This window comes from Cebus imitator, unplaced genomic scaffold (assembly GCF_001604975.1).
Source record: "Cebus imitator isolate Cc_AM_T3 unplaced genomic scaffold, Cebus_imitator-1.0 Scaffold383, whole genome shotgun sequence".
NCBI classification, from domain to species: domain Eukaryota; kingdom Metazoa; phylum Chordata; class Mammalia; order Primates; family Cebidae; genus Cebus; species Cebus imitator.
In genome coordinates, this window is record NW_016107698.1 from 1107189 (window position 1) to 1132556 (window position 25368).

Consider the following 25368-nt stretch of genomic DNA (forward strand, 5'->3'; position numbering starts at 1 on the left):
CTGTTTTCTAAGCTCATAATATTCACTAAAGGGTAGTTCCCATTTTATAGAAGCAGCAAGAATAGCATTTTATACAGTATTTTGAAATTAGCTGTTTGCTTCTCCTCCTGTGTAGATTGAATATACATTCTTAAAGAGTTAATATTTTTGAATCCAGAACTGCTAGCACAATAGAAGGCATGAAACCTTTTACTTGTTTCAACATTTAATTATATGGTATGTGAATTATTTAGAGCACCTTGCTAATATTCATGATCTTCAGATCTCAAAGGAAGAGAACAAAAATCAGAATATCATACAGCAATAATGTGTGGTTCATTCTTATCTGGAATTTGTGACTACTTTCCCTAACTGCAGTATATCGATGGTAAACTTTTTAGTGATTGTTCTTTTCTTCATTGCAACCATCCCCAAGTAATTTCTAAACAAGAGTAGATTCAAAAAGAAATAGGAAAAAGATATAAGAATCCAAAAAGACAAGAGTGTCAGCACACATTCATCTTTCACTTACTCCTCAGCTCACTCTTTCTGTGCTAGGGCTGAACTACATTTTGGGTGTAGCAACTTTTTACCATTTATTGTTTAGGTATAGAAATTGGATAAAAATAAATATTTATATTATTTCTGAATGAGTATGAATTTTTAAGCTTTAAAATTAGTACTCTCTCTGTTAGAATTTAAAATGAATACTAATTAATGAAAAAGGGAGTCAATATCTGCTGTATCACTTAACTCTTTGGTCTTCAGATTTTTCTATATAAATTAATATAAAAATGAATATTTAATATTTGGAGACTGTAAACGTTAACACATAAACTTAGCACAAGTAGTAAACAAAGTATTCTGAATATATCAACTTCCTTTTCCTTTGAAACACAAATAAATGTTTCATTTATTAAAAGTTTTTATGTATTAATTCAAATGGTAACTGTGATATTCTTCCTTGAAAATAAAGACATTAAGGGAAATTTCAAAATTGTGAATTTAAAAATTATTAGAAGAATCACTTGTTAATATGTTACCTCCTTCCTCTACTATAATAAAGTCTACTTTTTGAGCATTTTTCAAAAATGCTGGCAGTACCCAAAGTGATTTGACCTATTGAGATGTACTGCTGCATCATTTCTCACAGAATTACATCTGGTCAATCTTGGATTGATGAGCCCTGAAAACCGTGCCTGAAAAATCATTGCAGACATTCACGACTGTCTTAGTGAAAAAGTATATTCTGATGGTTGCTTTGAACAGCGTTTCCCCTAACATTTATATACTCAAACCAGCTTATGTCAGCTTTTGTGATAAAATATTGAAAGCTTCCCGGAATGGCATTATCTTTGCCAGACACATCTATTAAGCCTCCCTTAATAGTTTTTTTCTTCTTCGAGTTATAACTTTACTTTTTCTTTCCCAATGTTGAAAAGTAATATAGTTAATTAAGTGTAAATGTCCTTGCTCTCTCTTTAAACATTACAATACCTTTTACAATTCTCTGTAAGCAGTAAATCTGAGAACAAAATATAATGTGAAATTAAATTAATGAATTTATAAGGTATTTGCATGGTATCACAATATGTGATTTTACATTTCCAGTCCACATATGTTACAGTCAAATGAAGCATACATTACCCTTAATTACATGCCATAAAACATATATTTGTTTCTTTTTTAATTAACAAACATGTTGGTTACAGCCTTTTTTATAGTAGCAAATCTAAATGGCTATTAAATGGAGGTTTAATAAACTTATATTCACTAGTTAGTATTTAGCCATCACAAATACTTACAAAGATTACATAATAATTATTTATAACTTTTTACTAATAAGTTTTTCAAAAATACAGAAAAGTTGCAAGAATAAATCTGTTCATACCTAATATTTAGATTCCATAACTATTAATGCTTATATTTTCTTTAAATGTATGTATGTGTGCAAATGCAATGCACATGTGCAAGTGTTTGGTATCATTAAAAGTTGTAGGTATCATTAAATTTCATTTTTAAATACAGGATCCAGTGACTATCTATGTTGCATTTGTCTATGTCTCTTTAGATCTTTTAATGAGCTCTTTTTTTGCAGCCTCTTTTCTCTTTTCCTTCTTTTTCTTCTTGCTGAGACCCAGCCAGCTGTCTTATAAACTATCTCACATTCTAGAATGTGTTTGATTGCTTGTCTTAAGTAACTCCTCTTTTAAATGTGAAGAAGTTAAGTCTGAAGGCCCAGGTAGATTCTGGCTTAACAAGTTTTGCCTCTACATGATTGTACAACATAGACTTTGTGACTTTCAAATGCCTAGCTATTCTGTGTTGCATCACATTATGAGCACATAGCAAGATGTCCACTATCACTGATGCAATGCTTGATGCTTAGGGCGGCAACAGACATAACTTTGCCTATGTAAAGATACATGTTTGCTATTAAAATTATCATAAATACACACAAGTGCATGTAAAGTTGGTGAGATTTGGATAAGGTTGGCAAATTGTATCAATCTCACTTTTCTGGTTTTGAAATTGTACTGTAGTTAGGCAAGAGTTACCACTGAGGGAAATGGAGGGAAGGGAAAATGAATCTCTTTGTGTTATTTCTTATAACTGAATATGAATCTACAGTTACCTCAATATGAAAATTTTTGTTTTGTGTTTTACTTTGCAGACTGCTTTTTAGCAATTGGCAAATATTTTCTTTCTCAATAATAGAGGAAATGTAGTTCACATTCAGTGATGGTTCTTGTTCGAGCCAGTTATTTCACTGGGAGTTGCAAAACGATTTTTATGTTTCTGTTTTCCCTTAGCTTACCAAGGGTTACCCCTGGGTGGAGAGCATCCAGCTGGGTACCTCTGAAATCTCATTCTGCTTGCAAAGAGGTAGAACAAAAGCAGGCCTGCCACGGAATGGAAGACCACCATTTCTTTCTCTGCCTTTTAAGCATACATATAAATCACCTTCCTCATTACATATATAGTTGCCATAATTTTGTATTTCTTTCACTATTGTTGCATACCCAATTTTTTTCTTAGGAACCAGTTTAATTGTCAACACCAGTTTTCCCAGACCCTCAGGATTGCTCACATCAGAAGCCTTCAAAACACAACACATGGCCAGGCACAGTGGCTCACGCCTGTAATCCCAGCACTTTAGAAAGCCAAGGCGGGTGGATCACTTGAGGTCAGGAGCACAAGACCAGCCTAACCAAATGATGAAACCCCATCTCTACTGAAAATACAAAAATTAACTGGGCGTGGTGGCAGATGTCTGTGGTCCCAGCCACTTAGGAGGCTGAGGCAGGAGAATTGCTTGAACCTAGGAGGCAGAGGTTGCAGTGAGCTGAGATGGTGCCACTGCACTCCAGCCAGGGCAACAGAGCAAGACTCTGCCTCTAAATAAATAAATAAATGAAACACATGATTGTTTGTGAGCTAACATGTATTTATAGACATAAATGTTTTTCTAATTTTTTCATATCTAGTGAGTTCACTTGGTTAGAATGCCATCTTAATAAATAAGCTTAATACTCATATTAAACAGCTACCTTGCTTTAAACAATCTCAGATATATGTACTCATCCTATGACAATTTGGTGAAAAAATTGGGAAATTTGTCCAGTAAATGTGTTAGAGTCCTACAATACACCAGACACAGTTCTCCATGCTGGTAATCCAGTGATAAGGAAAATACACACGGCCCCCATTCCTGTGGAGCACATCACACAGTGGAGCACGTGGAAGAAATTACGTCACAAATACAATGATGTAGTAACATATTGTGTAAGTGCTGTGAAGTCAAAGTGCAGAGTACTATGGGATACTATAAGAGAATGTCTTAGTTCATTAGGATATGCTATAACAGAACACCGTAAACTAGGCAGTTTAGGAACGGCAGAAAATTATTCTCCACATTTCTGGAGGCTGGGAAGTATAAGGTCAAGGCACTAGCTAATTCCATGTCTGGTGAGGACCCACTTTTCATAAATGGTAACTTCTAGCAGTGTTCTCACACAGTGGAGGGGGCAGTGCAGCTCTCTAGGTCCTCTTTTATGAAGGCAGTAACCTCATTTATTTGGGTTCTGTCTTTCAGACATAATCACTCCCAAAGGCACCACCTCCTAATACCTTGGGGGTTAGGATTTCAGCATATGAATTTGAGAGGACACAAACATTAAGATCATAGCATAGTATTACCTAATTTCAGAGGGCAGCCAAGCCCTTTTTATGGGATAATATTTCAGCTGATAACTAATGGATGATTTGTGGTTAAATTGATGGGAAAGGAAGAACATTTAAAGTGCAGTAGCCCGCTCTTATCCAGGTTATGTTCCAAGACCCCCAGTGAATGCTTCAACCTACAGATACTACCAGACCCTATATACACTATGTTTTTACCTGTACATACACATACCTATGATAAAGTTTAATATCTAAATTAGGCACATAACAAGATTAACAATAACTAACAAAGAAAGCAATTACAGCAAAATACTGTAATAAAAGTTTTGTGTATGTGGCCTCTCTCTCAAAATACCTTATTGTACTGGACTTACCTATTTTTGGACTAGGGTTGACCACAGGTAACTGAAACTGTGGAAAGCGAAACCACAGAACTGGAGGGCCTACTGTAGGGCAAACTGCCTGCAAGGTGTCTTAAGGAAGAAAAGAGCTTTCCTCTGTCAAGCAGCTGAAAGGAAGCTGATATAACTGGAGCAATGTGAGCACAAGAGAGACTGCTGGGAGCTGCGTAGGAGCTGGAGGCAGGAGTCCAAGTTTGAATTTCATTCTAGATGCAGTAGGAGGCAAAGCAGAGGCTTTGCATTGGCATTGCAGTCATCTCAGTGAAATACAGTGGCAGCTGGGACTTGGATGGTGACAGTGGTGATGGTGAGAAATAAAGAGATTTGATATGCTGTTTCAGAAAGAAGGAAGACTAGACAGAGCAGGACCGAAGTGGCTTGTCAGAGGAGGAGCCAAAGAACTGATGACTGCTAGAAATGTTCAGTTTGAACACGTGACACATTTGTAGATTTATGTAACGTTGTTGGTTAAATATATGAGTCTGTATATTCAGAAGAGAAGTGAAAGTAGATCAGTTCTACTGATTCGTTTTTTTGTTTTTGTTGTTGTTTGGTTGGTTGGTCTTGAAATGGAGTATCGCTCTGTCTCTGAGGTTGGTGGGGTGTACCAGCGCCATCTCGGTTCACTGCATCCTCTGCCTTCTGGGATCAAGCGATTCTCCTGCCTCAGCTGATTAGTTTTTTAAAAGGATCTTGAAAACAGCAGCTTCAATTGATGGTAGATCATTAACATCATCATTTCATATTTAGACAGTAGGCCTTTTCTATATAGTTCTCAGCAAACATGCCTGTCATGAGCCAGAATTTTAAAGGGTGTAAAAGAATAATAAACAGAATTTCCCCATATGTTACTGCTACATGGAAAATAAATCTACATATAAGACCATAAGTGCTTGTATCTTAAGGGAAATATTAGTGTTTAAGTAAAACTCCAGTTTGGTAATGTTTAAGTACTCCTTTTTCCACAGGTTGACTTTGCAGATAGGATAGCTATGTTTTTTTTTCTTTTTTTGAGATAGTCTCACTCTGTCATCAGGCTGGAGTGCAGTGGTGCAGTCACGGCTCACTGCAACAACTTCTACCTCCCTGGTTCAAGCGATTCCCCTGCCTCAGCCTCCCAAATAGCTGGGATTACAGGCGTGTGACACCACACTCAGCTAATTTTTGCATTTTTAATAAAGACAGGGTTTCATCATGTTGGCCAGGGTGGTATGGATCTCCTTACCGTGTGATCCATCGACCTCAGCCTCCCAAAGGCTAGTTATGATTATTATGTCCCCTTCCACCTCCTTCTATAGGGGCTGTAGCAAAAAGAGAGAGAGAGAGAGAATGAGAGAAAACAAAGAGGGAGGGAAGAAAGGGAGAAAGGGAGAGAGCTAGAGAGGGAAGAAGGAAGGCAAGGGAAGGAGGAAGGAAAGAAGGAGATAAGAAGCTTGAGGCAACACACAAATAGCAGATTTAGAGCTCCCTAAGCGTTAATTATGTTTCTTTTCTTCCCCACCTAAAACGAAAACCAAACTTATATTGTTTAGAAGGCTGAAAACAAATGTATTTTCTTGATTGTTCAAAGACCTTTAAATATTATACTTTTCTGGAAAGCAGAATATGTGCTAAACATCTACCTATTCAAATATAATTTTTATGTTCTTATGATCCCTTCATAGCTTTTATATTTTTTAAATAAGATATCATCTGGACCACAACAGAGAAAAAAACTGAGACTTAATTTTAAAGCTTTGGCTTCTAAAATGATCATTACTGTCACTTTGCTCTTTTCTCTTTACATTTTGTTTTCTTTAAATAAATATTTATTGTCCACCTATTATGTTTAAGGTCTTTTTCTGGAAATATGGAGCCATATGTAAACAAAAGACCAACATTCTTGCCATCAGAGAGCTTATAGACTTAGTGGAGAGAGAACTAATAATAAATTAGTAAAACAAGCATTATATAAAACAACAATAAATGTAATGAAGGAAAATACAACAGGAAAGGGAGGTGAAGAGACCCAGCAGACCTCTGTGAGTGCAGTGAGGGACTTCAGTTTTAGATAAGATGGTCAGAGAATGTCTCACTTATAAGGAAAATTCTCACAGAGACCTAAATACCATTTTAAGTATCCTTTCTCTATGAAGTGTTCACAATCTCTGTTTCTGAAATGGCAATCTATAGTAACGATGGCATGAGTTTATATCCACTGTGACAGAATGCTTTCTAAATTATTTGTACCATTGCTCTCTGCTAAACTGAAGATAAGTTGAATAGAGGCACAACCTGAATATCTATAATTTATGTGACTCTCTGCCAAGGCTGTCAACAAAAGCTAGTAGAATTCATCTGCAGTTTCACATGACCACCTGAGTTTTTGCAAATTAACTATGCTTATCTTGAGGCAGAACTTTCATTTCCCCCCTTATTAGTGGCAAGTTGGGCTTGTATTCCTATCTGCAGACTGCAACATGTGTCTGTCCCATAGAGCCACTGGCCCGGCCCCATATGTAGTGAGATTATAGCAATGGGAAGGGCTTTTGCGGGAAAAATCAGAATGTGGTCCAGGTTTTTTTTCACCAGATTTCTTCCCATTCTTCAGCTTGGAGAGCTTTCTGTTTCATTGTTCCATATATACTCATGATCAGTTATTTCTTTATCAGTATCCATTTGGTGATGACTTTTTTTTTTTTTTTTTTTTTTCGTATAAACCTTGCACATATTTTGTTAAATTTATACCTAAATATTTTATGTTTCTGGATACTCTTATAATGATTTTAAAATATTTTTTTTTTTCAAAATAATTTTGCTTGTTTTTTGTGCATAAATTTTTCAGCCAAAAATACATTTAATGATGAAAGAGGGCTCTACTTTATAACTATTTAAGAAAATAGGCATAACAGGTGAACACAGACAGGTATGGACTCTATTTCATCCTCAGCATTGTAGGTATGGTGATCTTGCATATATCTAAAAATGCTAGGAAGCATGCATGACCCTAGCACTGATCTCATATTCAAGAAGCTGACATAGCCACAAATCTGGCAGGGACTTATCTGTGCTCCCTCCATCTAGAAATCCTTGGAGATAATGTAAAATGACAAGATTAAGTATGTTGACATTATATTTGTAATCACACTGTATGGCTTAAAGATTAAGGAGTTTACTACAGAAATTTTTGTTATCATTGTGGTTAAGTTGTGTAGATCTTTCTTTGACTGATTTAATGTAAGACAATAATAAGTAAACCAGCTTAATTTCAAAAGCATCCAGCCATTGCATTGTGAAATGCCAGGGAGGCCTACGTGCTTGCTGAGAGATGCCTTTGCTTGGTTTGCAGGACCAGTGGTTTTGGCGAGTGAGAAACAACAGGGTGATGGATGGATACCCAATGCAAATTACTTACTTCTGGAGGGGCTTGCCTCCTAGTATCGATGCAGTTTATGAAAATAGCGACGGGAATTTTGTGTTCTTTAAAGGTAAGGATGTTTTCCATATCTGGCTATGTTGTATTTTAGTCATTTTGTATAGGTCCCTGTGGTACACACAGAATTGATTAGGTGAGATTAGATAGCTAATGGATTTAATGAAATAAAGTATGTTGACTAGAAATATAATTGAAATAAAAATAATTTTCAATTTTTATTTTATTTGTTCTCATATGGTAGTCTCATGTCAGATTTAAGAGATATTCTTTCTCTTAGAACTTTTAGATTTGACTTAAAAGTACCAAAAAATTAATTAATACATAAATAGCCATTACTCCACTTACTAAAGATTTGCTTGTTTGTTTGTTTGGAGTATTTGGAGTTGCTTGTGGGTTTTAGGCAATAAAATCTGTTACACTCCCATTTTCACATGTAATCTCTGAAATTTTACTTGATTTAATCAGTTTATGTAAACAGATTCTAGTAAACTGAGAAGTAAAGGCAAGAAAAATTTAGAATTATCCACTTATCAGTATCATTAAATGTATTGTCTGTTATGTATCTGACTGCCAAATTTTAATCTCACAATTACTACCAACTGTCTGGCATGCAAAAGTGAGATTACCTGATGAAGTGAATTTAGTCAATTGCCTATTATTTTATCCTCAAAACTTGTTAATATTCAAAACAACTGATCTTAAATCTGTGGAGGAAAACACAGAGACAAGAGACAGATTGAGCTGGAGGACTGAGGGAATTGTGAAGGGAATGTATTTGAGCTGAAGCTGAGAAGAACTCGAGTGTAAAAGTACATGATTGAACATATTACCCAAGAGCCTAAAGGCCTGAAAATAAGCTTATACAGGACTAGAGCCCAAAGGAAGGAAAAGGGGGATCTTAATCCCTCAAAAAGCAATTATTATCAGAATCAACCTAAAATAATTCATAGCAATGATGAGGGTAATGAAAACATGGAATTTGGGAAACACTTGTAATATTTAAAGTAAGGCTCAAACTACCTATATAAAATGAAAGTATACACCTGGACTTTATCTTTACAGATTGCTCCTCAATAAAAGAGGCAGTTCAGTACATTAGCTGTAAGAACATGATAATTCTATGGCCATGTTGCCAACTTTAAACACCAGCTCTATGAACTAAACAACCTACTCAGGTCTCTTCACCTCAGTCTCCCCATCTGAAAAAAAAGACATTTGTATTATTCCCCATCTCAGAATTATTTTGAGGACTAAATTAATTACTACATGTGAAGAGCCTGGCACGTACAAGCCCTCAGTAAATGCCAGCTATTGTTGCTGCTGGTAAGATTGCTGCTAATTTTCTTGCCTTCCTGCGTCTATAATAAGCATATTAAAAAAAGTGAGCATGCACCACACCACTATGGACAACGCAAGGATACCACCTAAAGGCTGTGAATCTTAGCGACATGATATTGGAGGGGTATTCCCCTCTCCTACACCCTTCCTGGGTCCCATGAGTAGCAACAACAAAAAGAAGGGCAGGTTAAGTCCCGACAAGCCTTCCACTTGGAGACTGTCCCAGGAGGCTCTGTCTCCTCACAGAACCAGTAGTGCCTTCTGACAAAACTGCCTGAGGAGAAACTGCCACAGTCATAAATTCCTGTTCTGACAGCTCTTTATTGCCTCGGGGCCTTCTCACTTTTATTCGATTTGCCGCTCCTCACTCTCTTGTGGCATGGCTAGCTCCTTTTCATCTTTCAACAGCCAGCATAAAAGCTTGTCCTCCAGTGCCCTCCCTGCCCACTCTATGTAAGTAGTACCTTCTAACTTGCACAAAGCATTTGTAAAAAATTGAAATTACCCATACCATTCAAATGGAAATTGCATGAGAGGTGGAACTTGTTTATATTTTCCTATGTGTCATTTTATTTTCAGTTTCTAAAAGTGATGGGTGCATAGTAGGTTCTCAGTAAACATTTCAGTAAAAGCAATATCACTGAATACTGACTTGACTCAGTATGGTGTTTCCTATGCTATGGTGCTTACAACAGCCATCACTTCATCTTTTGTCCCAGACTTATGTCACCTCCAGAATGTTGAGCTTGTCAGTGGTCTCTTCTGGTACGTTGCCAGCCTCAGAAAATGCCTACTCTTATAAATTTTGTCACCTTGAGGACCGTGCTGTGGTGGCTTTTTCCTCGAGTTTACTCTCACCACCACCTTCAAATAAGCCCTCTCAAAGCCCAGCGATGACCTGTAGCTCTCCCGCTCAATATAGCATTGATTATCCAGAAACAGTCAAATTCTAGGTGTTCCTAGTGAGACCACACTCTTCCCTAGTCTCTACCTCACGACTGGCAGGAGAGGAGTGACAGTCCCAGCACCCTGGGCTTCTGATGTGAAATGACCCCCTCCACTACCCTCACCACAACAATCACAATCAAAATATTTCTCCTTGACACACTCTTTATGCCCCTTATCTGGTCAAAAGACCAGAAACCTACGTCATTCCTCATCCCACATTGTTACTCCAGTTTGCTCTATGGGCCGTGAGGTAGTTGCTGCCCCTTTGCTAGCAGTTGATCCCCTTCCCTGCTTATGCTTAACTCGTGACAAACCGTCTGGCAAGCTATATATTTTAATTGTTTATCTTTCTCACTAGACTATCAATCCCATAAAGGATAAGTATTCTTTTTTTTTTTTGTACACTGTCTTTTTCCCAATATCTTAAACTGGGCTTTGACAGACTTTTTATGTAATGACAAAATAGCAAATATTTTAGGCTTTGCCACCCATATGGTGTCTATTATATACCTTTCTTTGTTTTGTGTTGTGTTCTAACTTTTAAAAACGTAAAAACTATTCTTATATCATGGGCTGTGCAGAAGCAGGCCATTGTCATAGTTTGTTGTCTTAAACAATACCTGGAATATAGTAAACGCTTGACAAAGATTGATTGAATGAACCAAGAATAAGATTCAAGCCCCAATTTGGTTTCAACCTCTGCAAGCCATATTAGACAGTATTAGACTATTGTTACTAGTGATTTAGATGTTATTCTTCTTTAATTTACTCTTTTATTTAGCCTCTATGCCTTACATTATTTCTCTTTGTTTTCCCCTTCTCTCTCTTTACAGAGATCATCTTTTATGTATTTTCTTCTTCTAATCTGTGCTAGAAAATTATGATATATTTGAGTATCTTTGTCTTTTATTCCCCTATTTAACTAAAGTCTATGTTTGGATATAAATGTATTTATGTATTTCCTAAAGGTACTGGGTATTAACCTTGTTTTCATTTTGCATAAGAATTTGAAGATGTAGATTCAACTATGTGTATAAATGAGTGTTTGGTTATTAAATATAACTATTGTGTTAGTAATATAAACATAAGCATAAAATCTATTCATTTGAAATTTTATAAATCTTAAGAAGAATAAGAAGCCATTAGATACAATTAAAATTTATATTTTGGTGTAATTCAGATATTTTTTGAACTTTAGCCAAATTATATGTGTACATGTATATCATATGAGTGGGAGTTGTCAGTACATAAATTATAAAAACATAAAAACTTGTCCTTTATATATGTGTCCAATTCTATATTCTGAACATAATCTTAGCTTTTTGATATGTTAAAATATGCTATATCAGAATATAATGTAATATATTATGTGACAGTATAATAAAATGGTGGATTCTGCTTCCATTCAAGATGTAATAATAGGAATCAGAAATATCTTTCCTCCTGAAACAAATAAAAAATGGGCAAAGTATTTAAAAGCATGATTTTCGGAGACACTGGGCATCAAGAAACAGGACACTGAATCCTGAGAGTCAGGAAATAAAGGGAGATGAGCCCTGAAATTGCCACAGCTTCCCATCTGAATAATTTACAGGCTGTGGCACAAGGTAGGGGAACACAGGCAGAGCTCAGAGACTTTCTGAGTAGAGGAGACAGAGATGACAATTCAGGGAGAACAAGGTGACTTCAGTGCAAAGGAGACAGTAACACAGAGGAGAGAACTACACAAGAGTGAGGGCCGGAGATTAGCAGATGGACCCCATATGCATTGGAGAGAGTATTGGTCAGCTCATGTCTATAAGGAAACTGCTCAAATCTAGAAAATGAATCAATCACTGTGAATAAAAAGAGCAGTACCTGACATTCAAAGAGGGCCAACAGTACCTGCTTCCCCCAACAACCTGTTCATAGGCATTGGATAGAGTATTGAAAAGGGCCTTGCCTCAATGGTGGGGAATAATTACCCTAGAAATATCCCTGTTTGAATTCTACTTAGCAAATCTTCAAAGTAAGACCTGAAGCCATCAAATGGTTTCCAAATAACAGTCTAGAACAAAGCTCAAGAATATTTATAGGGATTCAGAGATATTGACCTAAAAAGGCAAAATTCACAATATCTTGCATATCCCCTAAGATCAGGAAGAAGACAAATGTTTATTTCAAGTCTGTTCAACATTGTAACAAGTTTTATCTAGTGAAATAAATAAAAATAATCCAGATTGGAAGGAAAGAAAGCTGTATTTAGACAACATGACTGATATAAAACAGTAGTAAAATGGTTCCATGGACATAATTGTCTATGTAGAAAGAGATAGTTTTGCCTTCAACCAAAAAGCTTCCAGAAATGATAAGTGAGTTTCTCAAAGTTACAAGATACAAGACTAGTAAAAATTTAATTGTATTTTCTATATATTTTCAAGAACTGTAAAGGGTCTGAGATTTTTATCTTCCTTGTAAGCTAATAAAACCCTGTTAGCTTGCCTCATGTTCATGTATGTTGACAGAAAACATGAGATTCCTGAGTCAGAGAAAAGGACAGAAACCAAAAGCAGGAGCCATAGTGTAGTCACCTGTACTTGTTCCCAAAACCCCAGTCTTAAAAGTGTGATATGAGGCTGGGCACAGTGGCTTATGCCTGTAATCACAGCACTTTGGGAGGCCGAGGTGGGCAAATCACAAGATCAGGAGATCCAGGCCAGCCTGTCTCACATAGTGAAACCCCAGCTGCCTATAGTCCCAGCTACTCAGGAGGTTGAGGCAGCAGACCGGCTTGAACCCCAGAGATAGAGGTTGTATTTGCAGTGAAATGAGATTGTGCCATTGCACTCCAGCCTGGGCAACAGAAGGAGTCTCCATCTCAANAAAAAAAAAAAAAAAAAAAAAATATGGTACAAAACGGAAGTGACGCTTTCATGAAATCAGTTTCATTGCAAGAAAGGAATCATGAATTAAAAATTTTCTGTAATTAGCAATAAGCTTGCCTAAATTTTTCACTGAAGGAAGATATTTTCTTTATCAAACTGGACAGTAAACAAACCTTGCCGTTTCAGTGGAGATAGATACTGTATCTATAATGCAAGACGATTGGCTATTCAAGTACTGTAACATTGGAAATGGATTCTAGAACAAAAGCAGTTAGTGCCTCTGCTTTAAAGACAAACTGAAAAGCACAAAACCTATGAAGAATTATCTCCCATCACATGCTAACAAAGGACAATCAGGAATTGAAATTTTAAAATAAAAGACCATTTACAATTACGTTCAAAAATACCAAACACTGAGGGATCAATCTGCACAAAAAACAAAATGTGCATGACCTCTACATTGAAAACAACAAAACATTGCTAAATGAAAGTAAAGGAGGCCTAAATGACTGGACAAATATTTATGGGTCAGAGGGCTCAGTATTATTACAGTGACATTTATCATCTGATTTATGTTTGCATTCAGGGCAGTCCCAATCAAAATACTTCCAGGCACTTTTGTAGTAATGGTCAAGATGATTCCAAAATTCATATACAAATTCAAATGGCCTAGTATAGGCAAAACTACTTTCAAAATACGACTTGATTTTGGCGGGGTGTGGTGGCTTATGCCTATAATCCCAGTACTTTGAGAGAGGGAGGAGAGCGGATCGCTTGAGGTCAGGAGTTCAAGACCAGCCTGGCCAACATGGTAAAACCCCAACTCTACTAAAAATATGACAATTAGCTGGGCATCATGGCAGGTGCCTGCAATCCCAGCTACTCAGGAGGCTGAGACAAGGGAATCTCTTGAACCTGGAAGACAAATGTTGCAGAGAGCTGAGATCATGCCCTTGCACTCCAGCCTGGGTGACAGAGCAAGACTGTCTCAAAAAAACAAAGAAAGCAAGAAAGAAAAAAAGAAAATACTACTTGACTTCAAGTCTTATTTTAAAGCTATAATAATTAAGACGGTTTGGCATGGACATAAAAATAGAAAAATAGTAGATTAGTGGAACAGAGATCTGGATATAGACTGAAAGCATATATGGACAAGTAATTTTTGACAAAGGTACATGTAAAACGAAACAAAACAAAACAAAACAAACCTCCAATTCATATCCTATGTACTATATGAAAAAATTAATATGGTCCTAACCTAAATTTAAGGGCTGAACCTATAAAACTCCTAGATAAAACATAGAATACAAAAGTTTGTGACCTTGATCTGGGCAAAAATTTCTTAGATATGATGCCAAAATTATCATTTATAAAAGAAAAATTGATATATTAGACTTAATTAAAAAATTCTACTCCTCAAGGTACTTTTAAGAGAATAAAAAGCCTCAGATTAGGGTACATTATTTGCAAGCTTAGTATATAATGAAGGATTCTTATTCAAAATATGTAAACAACACTCAAAACTCAATAAAAAGAAAATGAACAACTCAATAAAAATGAGCAAAGAGTATTGAACAAAAACTTTGCCAAGGATAATAGATGGATGTCAAATAAGCTCATGAAAAGATGTTTTACATTATTAGTCATTAGGGAAATGTAAACTAAAACCACAGTGAAATACCACTACGCACCTGATAGAATGACTAAAATAGAAGACTGACCATACCAAGTGCTGACAAGATTATGAAGGAACTGTAACTGTTATATACTGCTAGTAGAAAGTAAAATTGTACACTGTGGAAAACATTTTGGCAGTTTTCTTTAAAAGTTAAATACACAGCTACTGTGTAATCCAACCAGTTTACCCCTTGGTATTTTCCCAAGAAAAATGAAAACCTATGTGTAAGCAAAGACCTCTACATGAATATTCAAAGCAGCTATATTTGTGATAACACAAAACTGGAAATAATTCAGATATTCTCAACACATAAATGAATAAACTGTGGTGTATCTATATAGTAGAAGACTTTCCAGCAATAAAAAGGAATGAAATACTGATTCACATTACAACGTGGATGAAGCTCAAAATAATTTAGCTGAAGTGAAATAATTCCCACAAAACAAGAGTACATACTCTGTTATAGCATTTGTATTCTAGAAAATGCAAACCTATCTATAGTGACAAAAAGTGCCTCATTGGTTCCCTGAGGATAGGCAAGAGTTGAGCATGAAGAAAACTTCTCAGAATAATGAAATGTTCATTTTCTTGATTATGTCAATAATTTCATAGGTATGTACCTGTGTCAAAACTTAATAAATTATACATGTTAAATTTATAGAATGTCAGTTATACCAGAATAAGACTGCTTTGTTGACAAGAAGCTTTACTAAACACATAAATTTATGCTGGAATACATCATGCAAATATTTTATACATTTAAATATACTGATGACATGGGTAGTAGAATTTGATTCCTTATTTATTCTAGAGCTTGTTAATTATGAATATCTAAATTAATACTATTCCAATTTTATTTTCTTAGTTGAGGACATTGATAATCAAGTGCAATGTACTCTCCTAGCTGAGATATATCATTCCCCAGCAACTTTCCCCTCTACATTAAAGTTTTAGTATTATTGACAATAGTAGATAGAAAAAAAAAATTTTTTTTTCTTTTTTTGAGACCGAGCCTTGCTCTGTTGCACAGGCTGGAGTGCAGTGGCGCGATCTCAGTTCACTGCAACTTTCACCTCCCAGATTCAAGCGATTCTCCTGCCTCAGCCTCCCTAGTAGCTAGGACTATAGGTGTGTGCTACCACACTGGGCTAATTTTTCATATTTTTAGTAGAGACAGGGTTTCAACATGTTAGCCAGGATGGTCTGGGTCTCCTGACCTCCTGAACTGCCCACATCGGCCTCCCAAAGTGCTGGGATTACAGGCGTGAGCCACCTTGCCCAGCCAATAGAAAGAAAATTTAATTAATTAATTCTTAGTAAAGAACTCATCCACTTACTGGAGAAATATTACAAATATTCTATCATCTCAACTTAATTTTAGATGCTACAATTTATAATGGTTATGAAGTATTCTCTAAAAAGTGTTTACTTAGAAATGACTACCAAAAAATTTTTGATGCCCACATTTTGAATAATTTTGTCACTATTATTTTATATTGTTTGTGTTTTATTTTTGCTCTGTAATTACCCATCTTATTTTTGTTTGTTTTTAATTTATGTTTTCTCATTGTATCACATTTTGTATCAGATCCCTCAAATTTTTGTGAAATGATTATAGATACAAGTAAGTAGACAAGTATTTTAGATATTTTTTCTTTCAGCCTCACATGTGTAGACATACATGTGTAAGGGGGTGATATTTCCAGAGTTCCAAGTGAGCATTTAGTTAGTTGTTTTTGTTTTTGTTTTTTTAAAAGAAGCTGGTGCATAATGTTTCCCTTCACTCATTAAGTTGCTTGCTGTAAGGGCTATTATTTGGGTGTGAGTGTAGATGTACAAACCACAGGCCTGTCTTACTGAAAGTTAGCCAGCTTTATGGTTTGGTGTATGTAACTATCACTTAGCACCATTTATACTTGTGATGTCTGAATAGACTCCTTTATTCCTCTATTTGATATTTAGTAAGTAACAGTGAATCATTCTTCTTTATTTATGTTCACAAGGTGTTTCTTTTTTATTTAGAGAGACCCAGAAATAGAAAATGTATCACACTTTGACAAAGTAATATGCTTTTTTCCAGCAATTGAATGTACTCCACACTTTGTGCTAGTTAGCTATCTTTCTGTCATTCAGGTATATCCCATATAAAGAATAACATTTTATAAGCATAATCACCAGATACACATCCTCAAGTACTAGGCATGTTAAGACTGAATGGTTATTAGGTAATAGTATCAAAAAAGCTATCTTGAAAATTGAGCTGGTGCATTCTCTTTCAAGAATTGGAAACAAATTTTAAAACAAAGATCCTAGTGTTGTCAAAATCAGTAACAGTCAAAATAAAATCAAGTAGTTGAAAAGTTGTCTCAAAATTTAAATTGTTGCTATCACTTAATAACTTTAAGCAGTACTTATCACCCTGGTTGGCAGTTTCATTTCAAGAGGCACAAATCACTTATGGCATAGAAATTAAAATATATGAGGCGGAAAAGAGAATGGCAATAAAATTTGTGAATAAAAATGGTGTACAGAAGCTGTGTATCAAAAGAAAGGAGTTGTCTAAAATACTTGGTGCTGGAAAATGGCAAAGAAAAGAATTGTTAAGAAATCATTTTTATGGCTTTAATTGTTATTTCAAATAGTACTGATAAACAGGAAATTTCTTTATACTGCTCACAAAGTATTTTTCTTGAAACGTTTAGGGAATATTCATGAAGTTCATTTGAGGTCAAAATACATTGTTTCTTATGTAGTACAATAGGAAATCTAAAAGAAAAATTTTCTATAAATAGTGATATGATTAATTATTACTTTATAGGATATAACAGAAAATTGATGTATACAAAGTTATACTAGATTAAGGAATTTATATTTAATAGTCTTAGTATATGTGAAAATGGATTTAGACCAAGTGAATAGTGCTATTTTTTGAATTATAAATATTTATAGAATTTTAATATTAATGGCTTTATTGTATGTTGAAATGATCATCTAAAACATGGGTCCAAATGTTTAATATTTGAAACTTTTATTGCTAATATACCTCTACTTATTATGATGATTCAAAAACTCTATAGTATATTTTTATTATGGATATTTTCATTTCAGACTGCCAAATTTTCCTGTCAGTATTACTTGTATATCTAAAAGTTTTTCTCATTTTCAAAAACTGTTTATCACATCATTTTGTTGTTGTTGTTGAGCCCTTTTGAGTTCCCCAGGAAGCAGACACTGAGACTAAGGAAGTTGAGAGGTTTGTCAGGGAAGAAGGCAAATGTATGAAAGATTAAAGGGGAGAAAGCAGGATTAGCAGTAGGCGACAAAGTCTTGGTGAACCTGATGCCAAGCTTCAGATCAAATAATGCGTCTTACAGGGCTTGCATGCAGAGCAAAACTGACCAGGCTTTAGTTAATACTCAGCTGTGCTCAGTCTTTGGTTGGAGGCTGCCGAAAATTATAGCCTTTGTCCAACTGATGCATCAGACCCAAAGACGCTCAGCTGATGACAGTTTCTTTCTCTAAGCAAGATCTGAGCTGCACACCTCAATGGCAACTTCACTTGCATTAAGTGTTCAAAATTCTCTGCTTATTATCTAATATTGTGGAATCTGGAAAACAAAATGCTGCTAGCAAAAAGTCACATGACCTCAAGAAATTTATTCAAATTTCCTGAGCAACCTACCTATAAACAATATAGAAATAAAAACATATTCCAAATATTGAGCCCAAATAGAGATTAGTGTTACTTAATTATTTATTATTGGTACCATTTATTTATTTGAGTAGATGATAAGCAAATTTGATCAGTGAAATACTGTGTTATATAATAAGAACCATTTATTGGGGCATCCCGAAACCTGCGTGTATTTGATCTCTCAGTATTTCCAGAATTCCAAGTGAGCATTAAGTTAGCATCTTATGTACAAATTATGAAAGAGGAGCTCAGATTCATGACTTGCCCAGGATCTTACAGCTGGTTATTGGTAGAGCTGTCATCACCTCCTAATTCTGACTTCAAAGCTATTGAATGCTCCATTAAATAACATAACACATAAAATACATATTCTTTTTAACAATTGTTTTAATTATCTGATGTCTTCTCAAAGAATATATAAATGTTGAACAGTAATCAGTCCAAAAAACAGTATTTATTGAGTATTCTGTGTACAGACCTCTGTGTTATGAAAAAAATCCAATCATTAAGGAGTTTGTTTTCTGAAAATTCTGTAAAAGACTACGTAGTAAATACTTTCAGCTTTGTGGACCATATGAACTCTGTCATTAACTACTAAACTATTTCATTGCAGGGTAAAAGCAGCCATAGGCAGTAAGTAACTAAATAGGTGTGGCTGTTTGCTGGTAAGGTGTTATTTACAAAAACAGGTAGCAGCTAGTGGTCCTCGTTTACTGAGCACTGTTGTAATAGAAGACATAAAATATAAATGTATGAAAAGTTTTGAGGAGACAAAAATACAGTTGATTTTTTTGTAATTTCTTTAGTAATAAGGCACAAAAGATATCTGATTACTCAGGATACAATGAACAAGCATGAGGCGAATACAGTGGGTTAATTAATAAACACTCCCATTAAAAATGTTATGTGATTAGTTGATAAAGGAGGGAGGAAGCAGGGAATCATTAGCAATTCTGAAAGCCAGAGTGTGAACTTGTTCTGTTCTGAGGATCAATTTTGGATAGTAAGATAAGCACTGAATCAAGAGACCTGGACCACAGTACAAAACCTATTAGCACCTGGCGGTGTGGTTTTAGACACACCATTTCTTTGAGCTGTGAAATAAATGAATGTATTAGGCTGGATTCACAGCCACTTTTCTGATCCAGTACATCTGAACAATGTAGTGCACTCCCACCATTAACAATGACTCAATTCAAGGGAATTAAAAAGCAGGTAGAAATCTTAACCTCCAGAGTAAGGATTGTCCTTCTGGGGGAAAAAAAAAAGGTTATTAGATACTGCATGTTTCCTGATAGGAACAGCATTTGGTTTAAAAATTTCGGGGGGGAATTATTTGTTTACTGTCTATCTTCTCTACTAATCTGTTTCACAAGGGCAGGAACTTTTTGTTTTGCCTTCATCAGTGTTTCTGCAGCACCTAGTTGAGTGATGGACTATAATCAGCTCGTAATAAACAGACATTGAATAGAATAGATGGATGAATAGATGGAATAGATGGATGATTGAATATCATCTATCCGTTGAATAGATGGATGGATAGTTGAATATCATTGAAAAATCACTGCAGTAGATGACCTATAAAGTCCTCTCCAACTCTAAACATTTTTGAAGCTATTCTTCTATTTATAAATCCTTTTGGCCTTTAATTCTAACTTGTTGATATTTTCCTCTGCATTCTGCCAAGTACAATGTCGGTAAGAACTAGTTTTTTCCACTTGCTCCAGAATATGCCAAACTCATATGAAATCCAGGGTATACTTACATTCTGCCAAAAAGGCAATATTTTCCTTGAGAACCAGACTGTCTGATGGTAGGGGAGTTAAAAAACCACCTGTCATATGTACAGCAAAAAGAGTCTAACATAAATCTTACATAGTTAACTGAAAAACTAAAAAGTAGAAACAAAAGTCATTTCAGTTTTTTCATATGAAAATCTTAACTTATCAAGATACAAAAGGAATTAAAATGTTGTATTTCCTCAATAAACACTCAGAAAATAAATGTTATCATTCATAATTACTATTGAGTTATTTCCTTGAATTCTATGTCACAAATACTCAGCAGGCAAGGTGGTGTTTCTTAATTTTGTGTGAATAACTGCTGGAATTCTGTTATGTAACATTACAGCAAATGTTTGCTGATAAGCTCTCTATTTTGCTTTGTTTTCATAAAGGGAATATAAATACATTTTTCCTAGCAGGTTAAAAATAAAAAAGCTAATCGTGCTCTTTTATACAAAGGACTTGATCATTAAAAAGTGAAAGTGAAAGACTGATTATTTCTCCCTTTCATTTATGGAAAATACTATACCAACAGTAGAGGAAAGTATTTTCAAAGTACAGTTTTTAAAAACACCAACGATAACAGTTTTTTGAGTAGAATAATAACAATTTTCTAGAAGAACTATAATTCCTTTTCTTTTTTCACACATTATCCTCCACTAAGACACTGGGACTATATATAAACTAAGCTTCTGTGAACTGTATCCCCTGCTCTATACACCAAGGCATCCTGGTTATTGTTGAGCCTAGTGTCATCACTGAAAAAAGCCTAGAAGAAATTTTCATGCAAATGATAATCAAGTTTAGGAGCTGCGAAAGGAAATGATCGAAAGCATACTAGAGTGCTTCTGCTTGAAAGGGGCAGCCAACTGGATTGAGCTGATACAAGGTGTACCCTAAATAGCTAGCATGAGAGGCATAGAAAATGCATACTCCTTCCTGATTAAAAAGGAGATGAAAGGAAAGGATGCAATAGGTCACTGAGGTATAGGCCAAAAGAAAAGGCCTTTCTTTCTCTTTCTTCTATTGTTTTAAGACTTTCTATTTTAAATACCACAGAGATTTGACTAAAATATAGAGCATGCTGTGAAACAGCTCTCTGGATTTTCCAACTCACTGACGCTGGCAAGGAAACCATCTGGGCCTTTGGGGTGATGTGTGTATGTGTGTGTGTGTGTGTGTGTGTGTGTGTGTGTGTGTGTGTGTAATATTCAGATTAAACAAGGGCTCAGGATAAGTTTGCATTTTTATGACCATATTTCCCAACACTTGGTTAAATATAATCACTTAAATAAATGGTTTTTCAGCACAATACCAGGGTATACCTTATATTTTCTCATACTTGCTAGTGGTTATAAAATTTATTTTTATTGCTATACTAATAAGATTCCAGGCTAATGCCCACAATGTTATTTATGTAGCCTTTATTGTAGCCTTTATTGTGCCTTGTTAAATTTTTTTAACCTATCTTTGATTAGTCATGTAATATTAAACATGGCTCTTTGTATCGGTAAGCATTTATTAAGCACCTACCTTCTAAGCCAGTTTATGAGGTGCTGCAGGAAAATAATGTGTTCAATGTAGCGTTTTTCCTCAAGTTACTCACAGCCTAGAGTGGGTGGCAGGCTTGTGATTCATCGAAGTACAATGTACTAAGTAATAAGATCAAGGTAAATGCCAGTACTCTGACAATGTAAGATGCCCACCATGCTCGGATAGGAAATGCTTTACAGAGAAATCATGCTAAGCTACGTTTTGAAAGTGTCATCCTAGTTTTCCATAAATGGAGCTAAGTGAAATGTAGATGAGATAAGAGACCCATACTGAAAGGAACCTTGAAATGACTTATAATGAATTTGAGTTTTATCCTGAATTCAATGAGAAACCACTGAAAATTTTAAACAAAAGAGAGCAAAAATCAAGTATACATTTTCAAGAAATTCCTGTATTGCTTTGTGGGGGATAGATAAAAGGGAAACAGACTGGAGACAGGTAAACAAGAAAGGAAACTGTTGAAATAACTTAAACTAGGAAATAAACAGATTGCTCTTAAGTCTCATGGTTGGAAGACAGCATGGTACCACTGGCTAAAGCCAAAATTCTGGCCAACAGGCTTGGGCTCAGATGCACCTTACAACTTACATGATGCTTGAGTGTACACGATTTTAGGTTGCACAGTCTCATTCAGTTAAAAGAAAAAATAAACCCAGTAAGGTTAGTTGAGCTTATGGGGAACTTATGGTAAGGAGTGAGTGTATAACAGGAACTCAGACCGCCAGGAACTTGCTACACTTGCCTGCTGGCCCCTCTCTCACTCATAGCTTTGCTCCTTGCATCGCTTTTCTCTTCTTATTCTCTTTTCTCTTTCAGTCCATCTCATTTATTCAATTTCTACCTCCTCATAATATCCACTTCCTCTGGCCATCTTGGCTTCTCAGGCTTCATATTATATAAAATATAGTCAGTTCCCCCTGCTGAGAGGGACAGTCTCTCAGTATTCTTGAGGTCATCTTCCCAAGACAGAGACGAAGATAGTTCTGCTTATCTCTGCTTATCATCAGATGAAGCCATGTCTCCACAGCTTACTCTGCAGCACAGCCTTTTGAGTGGTTCTAGTCTGACAGTGATAGTATAGAGAGTGGATGTGGAGAACAATGACACCTACCTTACAGCTTGTGGACAAAGCAATTACCTTTAGAAGGGATGATGGAAGGAATGATAGAAAGGACCATGGGTAAAAAGAACAGACTTCAAAGGACAGTTATAAGTGAGAGTTAGGAATTGGAATCAGCTGGATGTAATGATCCATTAAATATGGAAAATAATGAGCAAGGAGGTTTCTAATGTCAGCCACAGAATAACTCATATTCCACCTACCCAAAGAAGGAAAATAAGAAAGGTTTTCAGATGAGTTCAAATTTGGATTTTGTAGAAAATCCCATCAGATAACTATAGATACTAGTTGACTTTCAAGAGATATTTGGACCAGAGATAGTCATTTATGACTACGCTTTTTTCTTTTTGGCTTCTGATGTTTTCTTTTACTTTTGCCTTCAATACTGCCTCTTTTTTCTCCTCATGTGCCTCCTCCGCTTTCTTCTTTTATGTGATCTTTTCTAATGGGCACAGATTTCTAGAAGTCCAGTTCTGGTTTCTCTTTATCTTCTGTATATACTCTTCCCAGGATAATCTCAACACATCCTAAATTTATAAATGCCACATTTATGCTTATATCTTACAAACTTATTTTCAAACTGAAATACCCGGTTGCCTACATTACTTCTTTATGTAGATATTTCACTGACATCTCAGACTCTTGATTTAAGTTTCCAACAGCCCACCCACCTTTAGTCTTCATTGGCTTATTAAAAAGCACTGTGATTTACTTATCTACACAAGCCAGAACTTGAGGACCATTCTTGATATTATCTTTATCTTATTTCCCTCAGCAATGCCTATCAATTCCATCTCCAAAATATGTCATAACTTCATTTTCTCCTTTCCACCTCTATTTCAGCTGTATTGGTCCAAACTACTATCTAAGAATTTTTTTATTTAACTATTCAATAACTTCATATTTCATTTAGAATAAAGTTCAAGTCCTACAGGATTACATGATTCTCACCTCTATTATTATACAGTCATATCATACCCTATTCTAGGTGTACAACAAGCCTCTTCCCATTTTGGAATTTATTCTTCAGGTTTCCTTTACCTTAAACAATCTTCAGTGGTCTGGCTCCTTTGAATTATATGTCACAATTGAATCAAGGGCTTTTTCCTGTGTCTAATACAAAGTAGCCCTGATCCCATCACTGTCACCTTAATGTCCTTTTTTCTTTCTCTATTTGTATAGCACTTTGCTCTCTGGAGTTTGAATTTATTTATCTGTTTGATTCAAGTTAATATTTCCATAATCACTCACTGAAATCTAAGCTTCATGAGATAGAGATGCTGCCCTTCTCATTCACTTCTCTATCTGTGGTGCCTACAACAGTGCCTGGTATATGTACTAAGTAATTGTTGAGTGAATGATTCAATTACTTCTTGCCAAAGACTCTTAATAGGTCCTCTCATTTTCACTCTTCCCTTTATGATACATTTTTCACCAAAAATCATCATTTTAAAATATAAAACCAATCACAACCCAACACAAATTTAATCTCCTTGATGGCCTTTAATATACTCAAAATAAGATTCCAATGAATTATGTTGATTTTCAATGCTTTTGTGCTTGCTTATTACGAATTACTGATCTTCTTTCAATTTGTTGATCATCCCAAACTGTCTTCTGGTCTGAATGCACTTCCCAATATTCCTTGCGTATTTATTACCTTCTCTTTCTTTAGATTTTGGTGTATTTCTTCAGAGAGGTCTTCCCTGACCTTTTTACTTAAAGTAAGTTCTCTATTTTTTTTCTCAACTTCTGTTTTTTTTTTTTCCTAGCCTTCACTAGTTTTTCAATTACTACAGTTATATATATATATTTGTATATTTGGTTTTCATCTGCCTCTTCTGCTGTCATGTAGTATAATCAGAGTAGCGATCAGGTCTGTCTTAATCCTCTTCGGTATCCTTAGTACCTGCCATGATACTTGGGATACTTGAAGATACTCAAATGTGTTTTAACTTAAATGATATCAAATGGTGGTAGAAGGTCTTGGCGTAAATGAGATTACTCATGGCTACAAACTAGAAGAAATTCCTAACTAAATCTAGCCTAAAGATGTGTGGGTCTTATTTGCTTATTTTGTGTTATAACGGCATGTTGTTTAAATGTTTTGGAATACCCTTAGGTATTATATGAAGGCTACAGTTTATCATAGTCCTCATCTATGAGTGGTTTTGAAATATTGTAGAAAGGACATCGGGGCACATTTCTTTGCCAGATATTAACCCCAGGAGATACTAGAGATCCAAGAGGTTACTGGATTGTAGAATGATTCAAGAGGCCCAGGAGGAGAGGACTTGGGAAGGAAGGAAACACATCTTTAGGATAATGGATATTTACTGACTTTTATGGAAGTATCTCAATATTAGTGGAGTTACTGCACTACTACTAGCATCCCTAGCTTAGCCCTT

At 35.4% G+C, this 25368-nt stretch overlaps 1 protein-coding gene across 1 annotated transcript in view; it reads left to right on the top strand.

The window, feature by feature from the left end:
- MMP16 (matrix metallopeptidase 16) overlaps nucleotides 1-25368 on the top strand; it is a 275667-nt gene that overhangs the window by 231199 nt on the left and 19100 nt on the right. Inside the window, exon 7 of the mRNA XM_017507692.2 lies at nucleotides 7894-8032. Within this exon, the coding sequence (XP_017363181.1) occupies nucleotides 7894-8032 (139 nt within the window). The remainder of the gene's footprint in view (nucleotides 1-7893; nucleotides 8033-25368) is intronic.